Source organism: Trifolium pratense, linkage group LG7 (genome assembly GCF_020283565.1).
Source record: "Trifolium pratense cultivar HEN17-A07 linkage group LG7, ARS_RC_1.1, whole genome shotgun sequence".
In the NCBI taxonomy this organism is placed as follows: domain Eukaryota; kingdom Viridiplantae; phylum Streptophyta; class Magnoliopsida; order Fabales; family Fabaceae; genus Trifolium; species Trifolium pratense.
In genome coordinates, this window is record NC_060065.1 from 8,884,076 (window position 1) to 8,901,476 (window position 17,401).

A 17,401-nucleotide genomic window follows, 5' to 3' on the forward strand; every position below is an offset into this window, starting at 1 on the left:
GTTGAGTTACAGGCTTATTTAAAAACAAATAAACCTCAATTCAACTAAATATATTAAAGGGGCGGAGGGAGGGGTGAGAGCCCCTTTACCACCCCAAATTTACCATCTAAAATTGATACATCATATACTTCCATCTTACCTAGCCAATCAAAGCTACTCTTAAACCCATAGCTTCCGCTCGGAGATACACCACAATGTTAAAATGATTTAAATACACTACAATGTCGAAGTATGCTTTATTAATTAATTAACATTATATTATCATATGTCCCGTGAATTTATAGCTTATTTGGCAGGGACATTGCATTATATATGCAAGGGGTCGGAGTTCGAACTCCAGTCATCCCATTTATCCATCTTAAGGATGAAATTTCTAGCCACTAAACTACTTCATAAAAAAAATTCTATTATCATCCTCCTCCACAAAAACAAAATCAATTATCATCAACCTCAACCTCGTTATAATTTCCATTCTCATTGTTCATCCTCCAAAATCAACTGATCAAGCATCTATATTTCTATACCATTTGGTTTTCCCTGAGTGCTCTTATCATGACCTGTTTGGCTCAGCAAAAAAGTGCTTACAAGTTGGTTGCATAAAATATTTGAGTCCGAGTCACGGAATGGTTTGCCTAGTACTAGTATAAGAGTGAAAAATGAGTCTACGCGTCAAAGTTGTAGTTTTCTGACGCCATAAGAAAATGTATTTTGTGAGTCAATAAAAAGGGGTGATTGCAAACTCAGCAAGAGCACTGCTAGCGTCACACATTTAAGCAATTAGCAAAAAACTATAGTATAGTGATTTCAGGAAAATGTTTCGACTTATCTGTCACCCAATTTGGACTACAAACTAAACAATTTACATATAATAAAAAAATACTAATTTCTTTCTATAAAAATTACTATATCCTAAATTAAATATGTATATTTGTTTTGGGATTTTCTACATTAATTTTTCAGAGTAAATAAATTATGCACAAATATATAATATAATTTTAGGTTTAATATATTTTTAATCCTTTTAAATATACAAAATTTCATTTTTAGTCCTCTAAAAATTTTCCTTAAATTTTGGTCCCTCTAAATTTTAAGTTATAAATTTTAGTTCCTACTTTTTTCAAAAATTCACCTATCATGTTATAAATGATTTTTTTTAACATATATCTTTATTAAAACTTTAAAATATCATTAGATTAACTATTTAATATTTAATTTAACAATTTAATCATTAATTTAAAATCACAGAAAAATTAACAAAAATTAAAGATTAAAGAATTGAAGCCATTAGATTTAGTCTAGTGGTGAGAAATTTAGGTAGTATGTTAGAGATCGTATGTTCGATCCTCAATTAATTAATTGGACTAATGGTATTATAAGATCTTAATAATGTTTTCAGAAAAGGAAAGACTATTCAGCATCACATCTTCTCCTCTATATGGAGCAGTATAAAGGATGAATTTGCGGTGATTATGGAAAACACTATTTGGCTTCTTGACAATGGGGAGGAGATCAATTTTTGGAATGATAATTGGTGTGGAGCACCTTTAGCTGATCAGTTCAATATTCCATTTCAAACTAGTCAATTGCTTTCCTCTATAGTGAGTGATTACATCTTAAATGGTCAATGGAATATTCCACCTCAGTTATCTCAGGCGTTCGACAATCTTACTTCAATTGTTCATCAAGTTATAATCCCCATGGATCAATCTCAAGACAAACTCTTATGGAAACATACTGATTCTGGGGATTTGGAGCTCAAGGAAGCTTATCAATTTAAAATGCAACAGTATCAGGACTTGCATTAGGCAAAAATCATTTGGAGTCCTGATATACCTCCATCTAAATCTCTTTTGGTCTGGAGACTTATGCATGATAAGGTGCCAACGGATGAGAATCTCATGCTTAGAGGTTGTTCAATTCCCTCTATGTGCAATCTTTGTAATAATCATGTGGAATCCTCTTTTCATATTTTCTTTGAGTGTGAATTTGCAATTAAACTCTGGTCTTGGCTTGCTAGGTGCTTAAACTTGGTTTTGCAATTCACATCAATGGAGGACATATGGAAACTTTGTGATTTGAATTGGTCTCCTCAGTGTAAAGTCACTTTGACTGCGGCAATCATTAATTTGTTGAACACCATCTGGTTAGTAAGAAATCAAGCAAGGTACAATAATGCGGTTATATCTTGGAAATCTGCTATATCCATGATCATAGTTGATACTTCTTTGACTGGTAACAATACTAGTAAACTTTCTTCTAATGCTATCAAAGATTTTATCTTTTTGAAGATGTTTAGAATTACTATCCATCACCCAAAAGTTCCAGTTATCAAAGAAATCTACTGGCAGCCGCCTTTGTTAAATTGGATAAAGTGCAATATTGATGGTGCTTCTTGTGGAAATCCAGGTAATGCTTCATGTGGTGATATTTTCAGGAATCATGAAGCTGATTTTATTTATGGATTTGCTGAGCCCTTAGGTGTTGCATCTTCTGTTTTTGCTGAGCTTTGTGGTGCTATGAGAGCCATTGAAATTGCTTATCAGAAGAATTGGAGATCTCTTTGGTTAGAATCAGATTCAACCATTGTAGTTTCAACTTTTAATAATCCTTCTAAACCTGTTTCTTGGGCTTTAAGGAATAGATGGAAAAATGTTTTGTTCATGATCAGTCAAATAAATTGCATTGTTACTCATATTTTTAGAGAAGGAAATCAGGTGGCTGACCTTATGGCTAATCATGGTTTGTCCTTAAATTCCATTGTGTATTGGAATGATACTTCTTTGTTTATTAGTGACTGTTTTGATAAGAACAAACTAGGAATGCCTAGTTTTAGAATTTGTCGTGCTTAATGGAGTTTGGTTTGGCCCCCTCCTTTTGTACTTGTTTTATTATCTCTCTTTATATAATATTTTGGTGTGGTTAGCTCTTAGCTTCCACCTTTTGATTAAAAAAAAAAAAGATCTTAATAATGATTTTTTTTTTAGAAAAAGTCATTATGAATATGATATACGAACTCTTGAAGAAGAAAAAAATAGGGACTCAAATTGAAAACTGAAATTTAGAGGACCAAAGTTTTAGAGGACTAAAAATAAAATTTAGTATTTTTAAAGGACCAAAAACATATTTTTAATCTAAAAAATTTAGAAGACATAATTTATTTTCCTTTCTACTCGTACAATTACTTTAATTAGTTGCTACTACTACTAGTAGTACTATTGTGCAAGAAGAGTCAAGTCAAGAAAAAGTAAAAGACCACCGCGTCCGAACAAATAATGATTAGAAGAAACACTTCGTGTTGGGTCCCACTCTAGCGTTGAATATTTGACTCTGACCAAGTATATAGGATTTGAGAAACAGCAACGAACAAAACTAACACACACTTTCCTCTCTTGTTCTTCTTCTTTTTGTCATATAAAACCCACAACACTTTCTCCATTTCTCACTCACCTTCTTCACAATCAAAACATTCTCAATTTTCCTCTCTTAAACAAATATTCAATTATGGAAAACAAGTTCCAAACCTCAGTTTTACTTGAATTATCAGCAACAGATGATATTCAAGCATTCAAAAGGGAAGTGGAAGAAAAGGGTTGTGATGTAAATGAAGCAGGATTTTGGTATTGTAGAAAATTAGGATCTAAGAAGATGTGTTATGAAAAGAGAACACCCCTTATGGTTGCTTCTTTGTTTGGAAGCAAAAGGGTTGTCAAATATATCATTCAATCAAACATGGTTGATGTTAGCATGCCAATTGGTTGTGAAAATGTCACCGCGTTACATTGTGCTGTTTCCGGTGGCTCTGAATCCACTCTTGAGATTGTTAAGCTCTTGGTTGATGCTGGAGCTGATACTGATTGTCTTGATGAGATAATTAAGCAGAAATTATTGGTGGCTAATTCGAAAGAATTATTAGGAGGTGAGAAGAAAGAATATGCTGTTGATATATCATTGCCTGATATAAATAGCGGTGCTTTCGGAACAGATGAGTTTAGAATGTATAGTTTCAAGGTGAAGACTTGTTCAAGGGGTTACTCTCATGATTGGACTGTGTGTCCATTTGTTCATCCAGGGGAGAATGCTAGAAGGAGAGATCCAAGGAAGTATCCTTATAGTTGTGTTCCATGCCCCGAGTTTCGCAAAGCGGCATGCCAGAAGAAAGATGCATGTGAGTATTCACATGGTGTCTTCGAATCTTTACTTCATCCTTCACAATACAGAACAAGGCTTTGTAAAGATGAGCTTAAGTGTTCTAGGAAAGTGTGTTTCTTTGCACATAGACCTGAAGAGTTGCGCCCGTTGTATGCTTCTACCGGTTCAGCAATGCCTTCACAAGAATCCTTACCGGTTTCAAATGTTTCAACACCAGTTATGTCTCCCTTGGAAGCTGGTTCGTCTCTTAAGAGTGGAAACTTGTGGCAGAATAAAATCAATCAATCTCCACCTTCATTGCAACTTCCACGTAGCCACCTGCAGAAAAATACTTCGAGTGCAAAGGATTTGTATCAGGAAATGGCACTTCTTGATATCGAAAGAGCTATTAGTCAACAGCAGCAGCAGTTGATTGAAGAAATTCTTTCAATGCAACCTTCAACTCCTACTCAATTTCAATCGATGAGTAGGCTTCAGATGAACCAAAACAGGAACAATATTCAAGCAAGTTATCCATTCAACAACATTGTTTCCTCTCCTATGAGAAAATCATCACCATCTGGATTTAACTCATCAGCTGCTGTGGCTACAGCAGTGATGAACTCAAGATCATCAGCCTTTGCAACACGAAGCCAAAGTTTTATGGATCGCGGTGCGGCAAGACACCATCTTGGTGCTTCCAAACCCAATGGCAGGATGAACTCCGAACAATGGGATGATGTGAACAAGTTCCAAAAATCTGTTTCTTTTGGGTCGAGATATAATGGGGTAGCTGCCCCACCCTTGGCGCGCCTGCCAGAATATGCTGAACCGGATATCTCGTGGGTTCATTCGCTTGTTAAAGACGTTTCTTCTGAAAGTTCTGAGATGTTTGGTTCTAAGAAGCAACATTATGATCTCTATAAACAAATGTTATCACCATGGGCAGAGCAGATTGTAGCATAAAGCGTCATTATTATCTATTTATTTATTTATTAATTGAATTGTTGTTAGCATCTGGAAATTACATAGACAAAGTCTTTGATCGGTACTCCCTTCGTCTCACAACGAGTAACCCATTTGTAAAAAAACAATGTCATCAAAATGAATGACCTTTTTCAATTTTTAATGCAATATTAATTATTTTTTCCAATTATACTCTGTAATTTTTTTTTTTTTAACTACTCTCAATTTGATATCGGAAATGCTGAATCTAGCGACAAAAATTTCACGAACTATTCTGCGAATGAGTTGTCAAACATTAATTAATGTTTCACTTAATTACTTGATTGGTCACATTCATAATTTCACCAACGTGGTATTCAAACTAGCGTAATACTTATAGTATAGTAGTACTACTTAGTCTCAACCCATAAAAATTTACAAATGGAAAAGAATTTTTTTTTATTTATGTTTTAAGTAATATTTTTAAAATAATTTAGTAGCAAGAATTTTAGTGTCTAAAATAAATAAGTAAAGTTCACGTGACCTTAGCTCAGTTGTTGGTAGGGACATCACACTATATGTGCAAGAGCTCAGGTTCGAACTCGTAACACTCCACTTATTCACCTTTAACGTAAATTTTCTAGTCATTAGACTACTTGACCAAAAAAATAATAATAATAAGTAAGTAAAAATGTCTAAGTTTAAATTCCGACTCTTACATATTGCAAAGTTTAAAAGTTTAAATTATATTTTTTATCTTTTAAGTTTATTTTAGGTTTCATTTTGATCCAATTATACTTTGGTTTATTAACTTGTAAAGTTATGAAAGTTATACTGTGGTTTATTGCTTATGTTATAATGAGATTATACATCCCATGCCTGAGTTAGACATAAAAAATAGAGGCAGTTATGGGAATATTGATCCTCCTGTATTGAGGAGACTTCCAGGTCGACCAAGAATTAATCGAAAGAGAAGTGAGATTGAAGGTCTAGGTGGTCCTTAGGATGCAAGAAAATCAAACACAATTAGATGTGGAAATTGTAAGGAATTTGGACACAATATATTGGGTTGTCAAAGAGATAAAAACTAAAAAAACATGTATGATCATATCTTGCATATACTTATATATTTATCAGTCATAAACTGAGCTTATGATTATATTGATGTCCTTGGATTGACACATTTTCCTTCTTGTTCATTAATGTTCTTCCCTGTGTTAGAAGTGATATTTTCAACTAGTGTAACCATACATACCTGCTGGAGCTGTAGTGGTTGTGCTTGTGCCTGTTCAATTGGTACAGAAGGATGGCTTCAATTGGGGAAAAGATGCAACTGATTTTAATCCATACCGATTTCTGTCAAATATTACAAAAGGATCAGGTACTGGCCGCGATGCTTAGCTTGCAGGTCTTGAAACCTATGTGGAACCTCGAGATTTGTAACTTTGATGGATTGTGATAATTCAAAGTTAGTTAAGAAGTTAGTTTGTGTCCTTTAAGGTAGTTAGTTAGTTAACTAATCTACCAAGTTAGTTAGGAGTTAGTTTCTAGGCCTAGTGATTAGTTACTTATAGTTCAAGTAACTCATATAAATACACTTATGTGTATCACTTGTAATATACACTTTTACTTGGCCCATTAGTGGATGAATAAAATTTGATTTTCTTTCTTAGTTTTACATCATCTTCTTCCTTACAAACCAAGAACACAGTTCCCTTTTCATTCATCACAGTTTCTGCAAAACTGTGTTCATGCTCATAGGCTTGCCTCGAGCTTATGTGCATTGTGTGTGTGTGTGCTTGATGCTTTTGCTGCGCCAACAATTGGCATCAAGAGCTTGGTTCAATCAAGGGAAACACGAGTGAATTTGTGAGGGAAATCAATTGTAAACACTGAGTGATATTGTGTGCATTGATTTCTTGAAGAATTAAGATGAATATTCATGGTTTTGGAACCAATATTCTGGTTCTTGATGGAAAGAACTGGGATAGGTGGAATGCATTGATGAAATCACTATTTGGAGCTCAAGATTGTCTTGATGTGGTTCTAAATGGTTATGATGAGTTGGTAGAGAATCCAACAAATGAACAGAGGAATGCATTCAAAGAGAACAAGAAGAAAGATTGCAAAGCCTTGTTCTACATTCAACAAAACTGTGATGCTCAACACTTTGAAAAGATTGCTAAATCTACAAAGTCTAAAGAGGCCTGGGATATTCTTGAAAGCTAATATGAATCTATGGTGATGGAGGAAGATCAAAAAGTAAGTGATTATTTCTCAAAACTTCTTGCACTTGTAAATCAAGAAAGAAAATCAAACACAATTAGATGTGGAAATTGTAAGGAATTTGGACACGATATATTGGGTTGTCAAAGAGATAAAAACTAAAAAAACATGTATGATCATATCTTGCATATACTTATATTTATCAGTAATAAACTGAGCTTATGATTATATTTATGTCCTTGAATTGACACATTTTCCATAAAATTGTAATGTAATGGACAATGTAATGTAATGGTAGTAGAAACCGTAATAAAATGTTTAGTCTGTGAATGAAAAGGTGACACTTTGAGCATGATGTGAAAAGAGTGACCTGTGACTTTTAAGCCTATGTTTGGTTACGTGTTGAGACAGGCAAAAGCACGTTCACAAGGAGGGACGGATCTAGAAATCAATGAGACGGGTGGTCGAATGAGCCGTTTTTTTTAATAACAAACAATACATATAAAATAAAATCACTATAGTTTTTTTTACAAACATTGTAGCACCTAAAACAAAATAAAATTTTGTGATAAAATAAAGGAAAATGCTAACATGTTAAAAGTCGGATATGGTAATTTTGACTAAAAAATCGTGTAATCAATTTCTTAATATTACATAAAAAAAATGCTCTTATCAATACAAAATTTCTATCTTTAAATTCATTATTATTAGCAAAACTCTAAAATAGAATAGACAAACATATAGTATTAGATTAGATATTGTATAAAAAGAAATAGCTAAGAAATAGGATGTGTCATTAGCAACCCATAAACATTAAATGGTCATGCTAAACAGTGCCCCCGGGGCACTTGTTAAGCATACCTAAAAAGGAAATAAAAAATAAAATTTATATTGAAAAGACAACTTTTTATACTTTTGAGGCATTGAATGCACGCATTTCGAGACAGAATTTCTATTTTAACATGTTTAACTAGTGCCCCGGGGACACTGTTTAGCATTTTCCAACATTAAATGATCATCTATTTAAACCACTAGTACACAAAAAGACAACAACTAAAATACTCACTCTCTCCATTCACTGATAGGATATACATACACATATGCCCAACTTAACAACTTACAGATTATAATATACATATATATAACATATAGTATACATATTTAGGGAGGGGTTGGAGCCCCTGCTCGCTCCCCCTCCAGTCCGTCCCTCACAAGGGCCAAACGCAGGTTTTTCATTTTTGTAAAGTGTTTGGGTGTTTGATGCAAAATCACTTCTAACCATCCAAAATCGATTCCAAGTGAAGCCAGGATTTCTAGCTTCCACGTTAAAGCAAATTGATTATGTGGGTACTGTTGGATGACAGTTATAGATTTTCACTTTATTCCTGTATTGCCCTTAATAATAATAGCCATAAACAATAAAATCAAGCTTCCTTCCTCCTTCTTTCACCTCATCACCTGCAACTTGACAAATATATTTTGTTTTCCTCAAGCTTCAATTTTTTTTAATTCTTTGGAACACACTCTCCTTAGATTTGCATATTTGGTAAAAGAGAAAGTGGGGGAGGAAGAATGGTGAACACCCATGGAAGCTTCAACCAAACAACAATAAAAACACAAATGAAAAATTACAAATTTTGGCAACCTAAAAATTGAATTAAAGAGAAGAAAAATTGATGTCATCCATGGAATTAAACATCTTGCAAGAGGCGAACATTGCAGAAATATTGAGAGATGAATATTTGCAAAAGAAATTTAGAGCAGATGGTGTGTTCTCATGAAAAAAAATTAATCACTTTCTATTTTTTTTATTAATTAAATGAGAAGTTCCAGAGAATTCTAGTTTTTATTTTAAAAAATTATTTTAACCGGTGGAATATTATGAAAGATGGGTCATGTTAGTATATATTAAAACCAAATTGGTAATTATACTTCTAAAAGTCATTTTAAATTAAATTATCCAAACAACATCAAATATTTAGAATCACTTTTAGTTGATGCATCCAAACATAAACCAATTCACACTCAACTCACTTTTAACTAAAATCAATTATGCAAAACTCAACTCTATCAGCAAAGTGAATAGATATGAATAGACTGAATTAAAATTTGATGACTATAAATTACAAGTATTTTCATCAATTTATTTATTTATTTTTATAAGATTTTTCATCAATTTATTATTCCATAATTCCGTGGATGTTACAACAGTAATGTTTTTTTTTTGTAATCAGGATATAATGTGCAGTACTTAATAAAAAATTAATATATAAAATATATATAAATTTCAGTAACAACTGATGGAAGTTTTATATACAAATAAGGCTCAAGACATGCGCATGAGTGTCAATTTGCATCTATTAACAAAAAATTTCGTGGAGATTATTCATTTGGAGTTTCGAAGTCGGGAATTTTTTTTCTATAGGATTGGGATGGATGAAAAAGTTCCCCAAAAACATTTTAGGGCGGGGATCCACCACTGCGGATTCCTTGACCCCGTCCATATTATTTAAGTTATATATCTATATCTACATATAAAGAGGATACAAAAAATTTTGGTGTTGACTTTTTTTTTAACAGCAAAAATCTTTTATTAACAAACTCACCCTAACATATGTCTTTTTTTTTTTTTTTACAAAAGTTTGCATAATAGAAAATATGGATCACACAGACAGACGCGAAATGCGCGAAATGCGCCCTGTCTGACCGTTAGTAATATATAATATAATTATAATTATACTTCCTCCTTTTTTTTAATTGTCCATTTACGTTGGATTTAGTGTTTCCATTTAACTGTCCATTTGATATTTTAAGGGTATGATTTGTCAATTACTCTTATCTTTTTCAATAAAACTAATTAATGCTATATATTTGAAAAACTAAAGTTTTTTTTTTTAATATTTTTTGGTACATAACATATTAATTTTTTTTTTGTACATAATTTATTAAATTTAGTGGAAAGAGAAAATGTGTGCAAAAAAAAATAAGAATTTATTGGTGGATTATTTAGGATATAATAGTAAGATAAGGTGCAAAAATACACTTCCTTAATTTTGTATAACTATTCTAAATCGATAGTTAAATAAAACGAGGAAGTATAACTTTAGATGTTTTTTTATAATTATTTTTTATAAAAAAAATAGTTAATATGTCAGAAAACCAAGAACATACATAGTGTACACACCATCTACTCTTTTATTTTCTTTGTTATTGATGCCAAAAATATTTTTATTTTAAAAAAAATTAAAGACGCAAGATACATATATTGTTTTAGAAAAAGGAGAAAAAAAAGTTATTAGTGTCATGCTTTTGATAAAAAAAAGTATAGAAATTTTGTTAATTTTTCGATATTCGTAGATCTCTATGAGTACTGTGAGGATCTGTGTCGATGGGGAAGAATATTTCCCCGTAGCGGGGATGGAGAACGAATTTGGAGACGAGACAAGGGGCGGGGAAACATCTCCACACATTCTATGCCCCGTTGAAATCCCTATGCTCATATGGTGACTCATAACCAATTTTAAAGAAATCATCTTCTTCAATAAATGGAGTGATTAAGATTCAAATTCTAACTTCTACATGTAAAATGTGATCTCCTACCGACTGATATAAGTTCTTTGCGATAATTATTTCTTGTTATATGATTGCTATTTGTTTTATTAGGCGTGGCTGATGTAGCATTGGCCCATATTAATTTTTGAAGGCCCATATTGATTTTTGAAGCCCAAATAACTAGATCAAACCCTAGCATCTAATAAAACACCACTATATAAACAACTAAACACACAATTTGCAGCTGAATTCATTCGGAAACCCTAAATCGTGTGCCTCCACAATTACCACAATTCACCAGCAACAATGAGTTCAGGCGAATTGGGCTGCATCTACGCCACTTTGATTCTCCACGATGATGGAATCCCAATCACCGTTAGTCTATTTTCTCTCTTCAATTCTTTTTCTTTTCGATAATCTTCAATTCGTGTTCATAGATCTCAATTTTCATTTTTATTGTTTCTGTAGGCGGAGAAAATCAGCACTTTGTTGAAGGCTGCTAATGTCACCGTTGAATCCTACTGGCCAAGCTTATTCGCTAAGCTTGCTCAGAGCAAGAACGTTGATGATCTCGTTTTGAACTCTGGCGCTGCCGGTGGTGCCGCTGTTGTCTCATCCGCACCTGCTGCTGGTGGTGGTGCCGCAGCAGCAGCCGCACCTGCCGTTGAGGAGAAGAAGGTACTAATTTTAGTTCTTTTTTATTTTGTATGTTATTGTTTTATGATATTTTACTGATCGATAAATTTACCAAATAATATTGAAATTGAAAACGGATTTAGTATAAAGTTGATTGAACAATCTGTTAAGATGTGATTAATTTGAATATCCAAGACACATTAAGATAGTACGCAGTATTTATTTATAAGGTTCAATATGTTTAGATGGTTAATTTGAATATAATGAGTATTACATGAATAAAATGACGGTGTATTTAAAAGATTTGAAATTCTATAAGTATTGAATGATGTCTGATATTGACCATTTTGTAGAACATGCAAATAGGTTTATTTCTCATTACTTCCATGTAAATAATTTTCCTTCATTTGCTGCAATCAACATTTGAATATTAATTAGAGAAAATTGTTCTTCCACTTAGAAGATTACACAATGAATGGTAGGTTAACGGCTTTTTTTTTTAATGGCAATATCAATCCTCTTAAAACCAACCCGCCTACCCTTTCTGCTCCGTTGTTTTGGTCAACCATTCACTATCATTGTTGACTACTACGTTGAACTATGCCCTTAATGTGATATTTTAAATATATAGTATCATGTGTTTTGTTTCATTGTGATTCTAGATTTGATCTATCATTTTTGCATAACTCTTATGATTATAATTATATACTCCTTTGGTACTTCATTCTTTCTAAAAGTTGATAAATTATTGTAGTTTGCTTGATGTAGTGCATTATCCCCAATGCACAAATTTAGGTTACTGCTTTTAAATTTATGTTGTACACGGAACTAAGTGCACTTCATATGTCTTTGCAGGAAGAAGCTAAGGAAGAAAGTGACGATGACATGGGCTTTAGTCTGTTTGATTAAGTTTATAATTATAGTTTCTCTTAGTTTGACTAGGACTCTTATCAAGGAGTGGCTGGATCCAAAACTTGTTTTGTTTTATAAATTGTTAATCTGAGTTTTAAGAATTTACTATCGCTTTTTATTGTTGAATTTTGGTGGATTTTTTTGATATATTTGTGACAATCGAATATCTGAATGAGATGTTTATTTTCTTGTTACATATGAATGGGATGTTTATCTTTTAACTAATTTTTTAGTTTTACTTTGGTCTCCTATATTATAAATGTTCCCATTGAGTCTTTTAACTAAGGTTTTGTTTTGGTCCTTCTCCTAAAGTATATTTCCGTCAACTAAAGTGGTATTTTCTGTCTGTTTTATTTAAACCAAAATGTTTCTAGCATCAAACACTATTCTAAATAAAATAAGGCGGAGTGCAGGGGTTGTTCCCATCATTTAAGCCAGAGTGTGGGACTGAGCTTTCCGAATGATAAAGAAAAGAAGTGCTTTTTTTCTTTGGAAAAACCAAGTCAAATATCATATTGACTTTCTCTCTCCCAACTTCTATTGCTGCACATTGTGGCAATTTTCATCTTCTTTCTTATATTCTTCATCAACATCTTCAACATAACTCATATATATATATATTTTTTTTTTTTGGTCCTTCATTTGCTACGTCAGCATGCTACATATCATGCTGTTAGCCACATCAGCATGCTACATATCATGCTGTTAGCCACATCAGCAGAGGGGAGGGACGAAAACCAAAAGGAATTAGACATGCAGCCATATCAGCATGATGCAGGGACAATTTAAAACAAAACATACAGGGACTAAAATAAAAAAACGGGAACATACAGGACCAATGTGAGATTTAAGTTTTTTTTTTTTTTTTTAACTAATCAAAACTCATTTCCATTCTTTCTCATCTTCCGATCTCAAATCCAAAACTCAAAACAATGATGTTTGATTATTCTTCCTTTGATTCAAATCCAATTTTAGATCTAAAACTAATTTTAAAGCCATCATGTATAAACCAATTTAACCTATTAGAAGTACACACTAAGAACAAGCAAACAAAAAAAACCCAACAAATTCAATTTTACAAATATTAAAATATATTTAACTCAAAATTATATTACCTCAAAAAATTCCTTTACTCGAAGTCATGAATTTTTGAATAAATAGATTTAGTGAATTATTAATTAATCGTCATCGTAATTTATTTATTTTTTGTTCAGTGTTATTTTACTTCTGATAGTACGAAGTTGTTTGTTTTAAATTCTCTTTTTAATATTAGGCTAAATTGCACTTTTGGCCCCCTAAATTTTAGAAAGTTGCGATTTTGGTCCTCTATGTTTCAAAATAGCACTTTTGGCCCCCTATATTTACCCCCTTTTGCAAAAAGTTTATTTTGACTAAATCAACGCTGATGTGGCAAATCACTTAAGTGACTTGGCTGCCGCATCAGCTCTTTTTTTTCCTATCTAATAATTAAAATAAAAAAATAAAAAGGAGAGGAAGGGGAAGGAATAGGAAAAAAACAAAAGGAATGAATGAATGCGGGATATTTCATCTCGTCTGATTTCCTTCTCTCCAATTTTGTGGGGGAAAAGAGAAGAAAAAACCAAATGAAGATAAATAAATGTTATGAATGAATGCAGGATATAAAGAATGGAAAGTGAAAGGTGAATGAATAGGAAACAAAATCATAAAAATATGTTTATACTATAGGAGGAATATGAAAGGTATAGCTGACTGAGACAAATAACTTTGGTGAGGGATCAAAGAACCTGTTCCGTCGGTGTAGTGGCTAACAAACAATTACATTTTTTCTTTAACGGCAAAAAATTTCGTTAATAAAAAAATGAAACAGAGTATAAGTTGTCAAATTTTAATGCTAGTCAAACCATATCCTGAATCAATTGCTGGCAAAATTTTAGCAACAAAACAAACATGGCATAAGCCTACAACCAACACTAAAACAAGCTAATGAAAACACGGCTGCAATGGAAGAGAAGGAAAAAATTGGAGAGCAGGACATGAGTGGAATTAGAGTAGATGTAGATGAAAATGGGAGAGGTGATGATTGATGAAGGTTGAGGTTGATCAAGATGAAGTTGATTAGGTTGAATGAGTGGAATCACATGGCTTCTTCCTCTCGTTTTATTATTTTTATTATTTTTTATTTTAATTATTAGATGAAAAAAAAAAACTGACGTGGTAGCTGAGTCACTTAAGTGACTTGTCACGTCAGCATTGACTTGGTCAAAATTGACCTTTTGCAAAAGGGGTAAACATAAGGGGCCAGAAGTGCTATTTTGAAACATAGGGGATCAAAATCGCAAGTTTCTGAAACTTAGGGGGGCCAAAAATGCAATTTAACCTTAATATTATTATATGAATCAAATTTGACGGAATCAAACACGTTTTAAACTATGAAAAAAGATAATATATGTTTTTAGGACATACTATATGTTAAAAAACTCAATATAAAAAATTTACCTAAAAAATAGCGCATTCAATTTTTTTATAGTCAACATGATACTCCTTAACCTTAATGAGCCCTTAAATCACATGTTACCAACACCCGTAAAATATTTCTAAACCAGAGTATCTATTTTTTTTTTTTTTGGGTACAACAAGAGTATCCTATTTAGTACTAGTATTTACTACCAGTCTACCACTATAGTACTACCCGTGTACAATACTAGAGTCAAGTCAAGAACAAGGAGCGCGTGCGAACATATTGAATTGAAACTTGAAAGACACCAACGTAGGAATATGAAGGAACAATAATTAGGAAACACTTTGTGGGTCCAACTCTAGTTTGAATAATTGACTTTGATCAGATAAAAGTATGAGTCAACAATGATTGAGTGGGATTTAAGAAACAACAACGAAGAAAACTAACACTTTCCTCTCTTGTTCTTCTTTTTGTGTCATATCCACTACAAGTACAACCTTCTCACACAATAAAAAACCACAACACTTCCTCCAATTCTCACTCAAAACCTTCTCAATTTTCCTCTCTTAAACACAAAATCCACTCATGGAAAACAAAATCCAAAACTCAGTTTTACTTGAGTTATCAGCAACAGATGATATTGAAGCATTCAAAAGGGAAGTGGAAGAAAAGGGTTGTGATGTAAATGAAGCAGGATTTTGGTATTGTAGAAAATTAGGATCTAAGAAGATGTGTTATGAAAAGAGAACACCCCTTATGGTTGCTTCTTTGTTTGGAAGCAAAAGGGTTGTCAAATATATCATTCAATCAAACATGGTTGATGTTAGCATGCCAATTGGTTGTGAAAATGTCACCGCGTTACATTGTGCTGTTTCCGGTGGCTCTGAATCCACTCTTGAGATTGTTAAGCTCTTGGTTGATGCTGGAGCAGATATTGATTGTCTTGATGAGATAATTAAACAGAAATTTTCAGTTCTTAATTCAAAAGAATCATTAGAAAGTGAGAAGAAAGAGTATCCTGTTGATATATCATTGCCTGATATAAATAGCGGTGCTTTCGGAACAGATGAGTTTAGAATGTATAGTTTCAAGGTGAAGACTTGTTCAAGGGGTTACTCTCATGATTGGACTGTGTGTCCATTCGTTCATCCAGGGGAGAATGCTAGAAGGAGAGATCCAAGGAAGTATCCTTATAGTTGTGTTCCGTGCCCCGAGTTTCGCAAAGGGACATGCCAGAAGAAAGATGCTTGTGAGTATTCACATGGTGTCTTTGAGTCTTTGCTTCATCCTTCACAATATAGAACAAGGCTTTGTAAAGATGAGCTTAAGTGTTCTAGGAAAGTGTGTTTCTTTGCACATAAACCTGAAGAGTTGCGCCCGTTGTATGCTTCTACCGGTTCAGCAATGCCTTCACAAGAATCCTTACCAGTTTCAAATGTTTCAACACCAGTCATGTCTCCCTTGGTAGCTGGTTCATCTCCTAAGAGTGGAAACTTGTGGCAGAATAAAACCAATCAATCTCCACCTTCATTGCAACTTCCACGTAGCCACCAGCTGAAACATACTTCGAGTGCTAAGGATTTGTATCAGGAAATGGCACTTCTTGGTATAGAAAGAGCTACTAGTCAACAACAGCAGCAGCAGTTGATTGAAGAAATTCTTTCAATGCAACCTTCAACTCCTACTCAATTTCAATCGATGAGTAGGCTTCAGTTGAACCAAAACAGGAACATTAATGTTCAAGCAAGTTATCCATTCAACAACATTGTTTCCTCTTCTGTGAGAAAATCATCACCACCTGGATTTGATTCACCAGCTGCTGTGGCTGCAGCAATGATGAATTCAAGATCTTCAGCCTTTGCAACACGAAGCCAAAGTTTTATGGATCGCGGTGCGGCAAGACACCATTTTGGTGCTTCCAAACCCAATGGCAGGATGAACTCTGAACAATGGGATGGTGTGAACAAGTTCCAAAAATCTGTTTCTTTTGGGTCTAGAAATAATGGGGTAGCTGCCTCACCCTTGGCGCAGCAGCCAGAATATGTTGAACCGGATATCTCGTGGGTTCATTCGCTTGTTAAAGACGTTTCTTCTGAGAGTTCTGAGATGTTTGGCACTGAGAAGCAACATTATGATCTCTATAAACAAACATTATCACCATGGGCAGCCGCAGAGCAGATTGTAGCATAAAGTGTCTCTTGATTATTCTTACTAAGTATCATTATTATCTATTTATTTATTAATTGAAATGTTGTTAGCATTCAAAATTACATAACAGTATATATATAGTTAGATATAGGAAGAGAGATGTTACTAAGAAAAAAGTTCAGGTTAGTCCAAAGAATTGGACAACATGGAGATATTTTTCTGGTTCAAGGAAATAGTTGAAGAAACTTGCTGAAAGCAACATTCTGAATCTTTCCAATTGTATTAATTTCCCCCTTTCCTAAGGGCACAATAATTTAATTATTATTGTATAAATTTGTCTTAATAATAATTCCTTCCAATGCTTATCCACTATTACTTAGTGCTTAGTGACCGTGGGTGATAACTACAAATCAC

General features: G+C 33.2%; 4 protein-coding genes across 4 annotated transcripts; all 4 read left to right on the forward strand.

Annotated features, from left to right (window-relative positions):
• Nucleotides 1-221: 221 nt before the first annotated feature.
• On the forward strand, nucleotides 222-1,805 carry LOC123895796. The gene is made up of 2 exons (XM_045946281.1): nucleotides 222-229; nucleotides 1,397-1,805. The coding sequence occupies exons 1-2, from the start codon at nucleotides 222-224 to the stop codon at nucleotides 1,803-1,805; spliced, it is 417 nt and encodes a 138-aa protein (XP_045802237.1).
• A 1,567-nt stretch (nucleotides 1,806-3,372) lies between these two features.
• On the forward strand, nucleotides 3,373-5,281 carry LOC123894789 (zinc finger CCCH domain-containing protein 29-like). The gene has a single exon (XM_045944862.1). The coding sequence runs from the start codon at nucleotides 3,502-3,504 to the stop codon at nucleotides 5,092-5,094; it is 1,593 nt and encodes a 530-aa protein (XP_045800818.1). The 5' UTR covers nucleotides 3,373-3,501; the 3' UTR covers nucleotides 5,095-5,281.
• On the forward strand, nucleotides 3,414-17,320 carry LOC123894788 (zinc finger CCCH domain-containing protein 29-like). The gene is made up of 2 exons (XM_045944861.1): nucleotides 3,414-3,455; nucleotides 15,378-17,320. Exon 2 carries the CDS (start codon nucleotides 15,425-15,427, stop codon nucleotides 17,027-17,029), a length of 1,605 nt encoding a protein of 534 aa, XP_045800817.1. The 5' UTR covers nucleotides 3,414-3,455; nucleotides 15,378-15,424; the 3' UTR covers nucleotides 17,030-17,320.
• LOC123894791 (60S acidic ribosomal protein P1-like) lies at nucleotides 11,066-12,593 on the forward strand. The gene is made up of 3 exons (XM_045944864.1): nucleotides 11,066-11,226; nucleotides 11,320-11,529; nucleotides 12,343-12,593. Exons 1-3 carry the CDS (start codon nucleotides 11,158-11,160, stop codon nucleotides 12,394-12,396), a joined length of 333 nt encoding a protein of 110 aa, XP_045800820.1. The 5' UTR covers nucleotides 11,066-11,157; the 3' UTR covers nucleotides 12,397-12,593.
• Nucleotides 17,321-17,401: the final 81 nt, after the last annotated feature.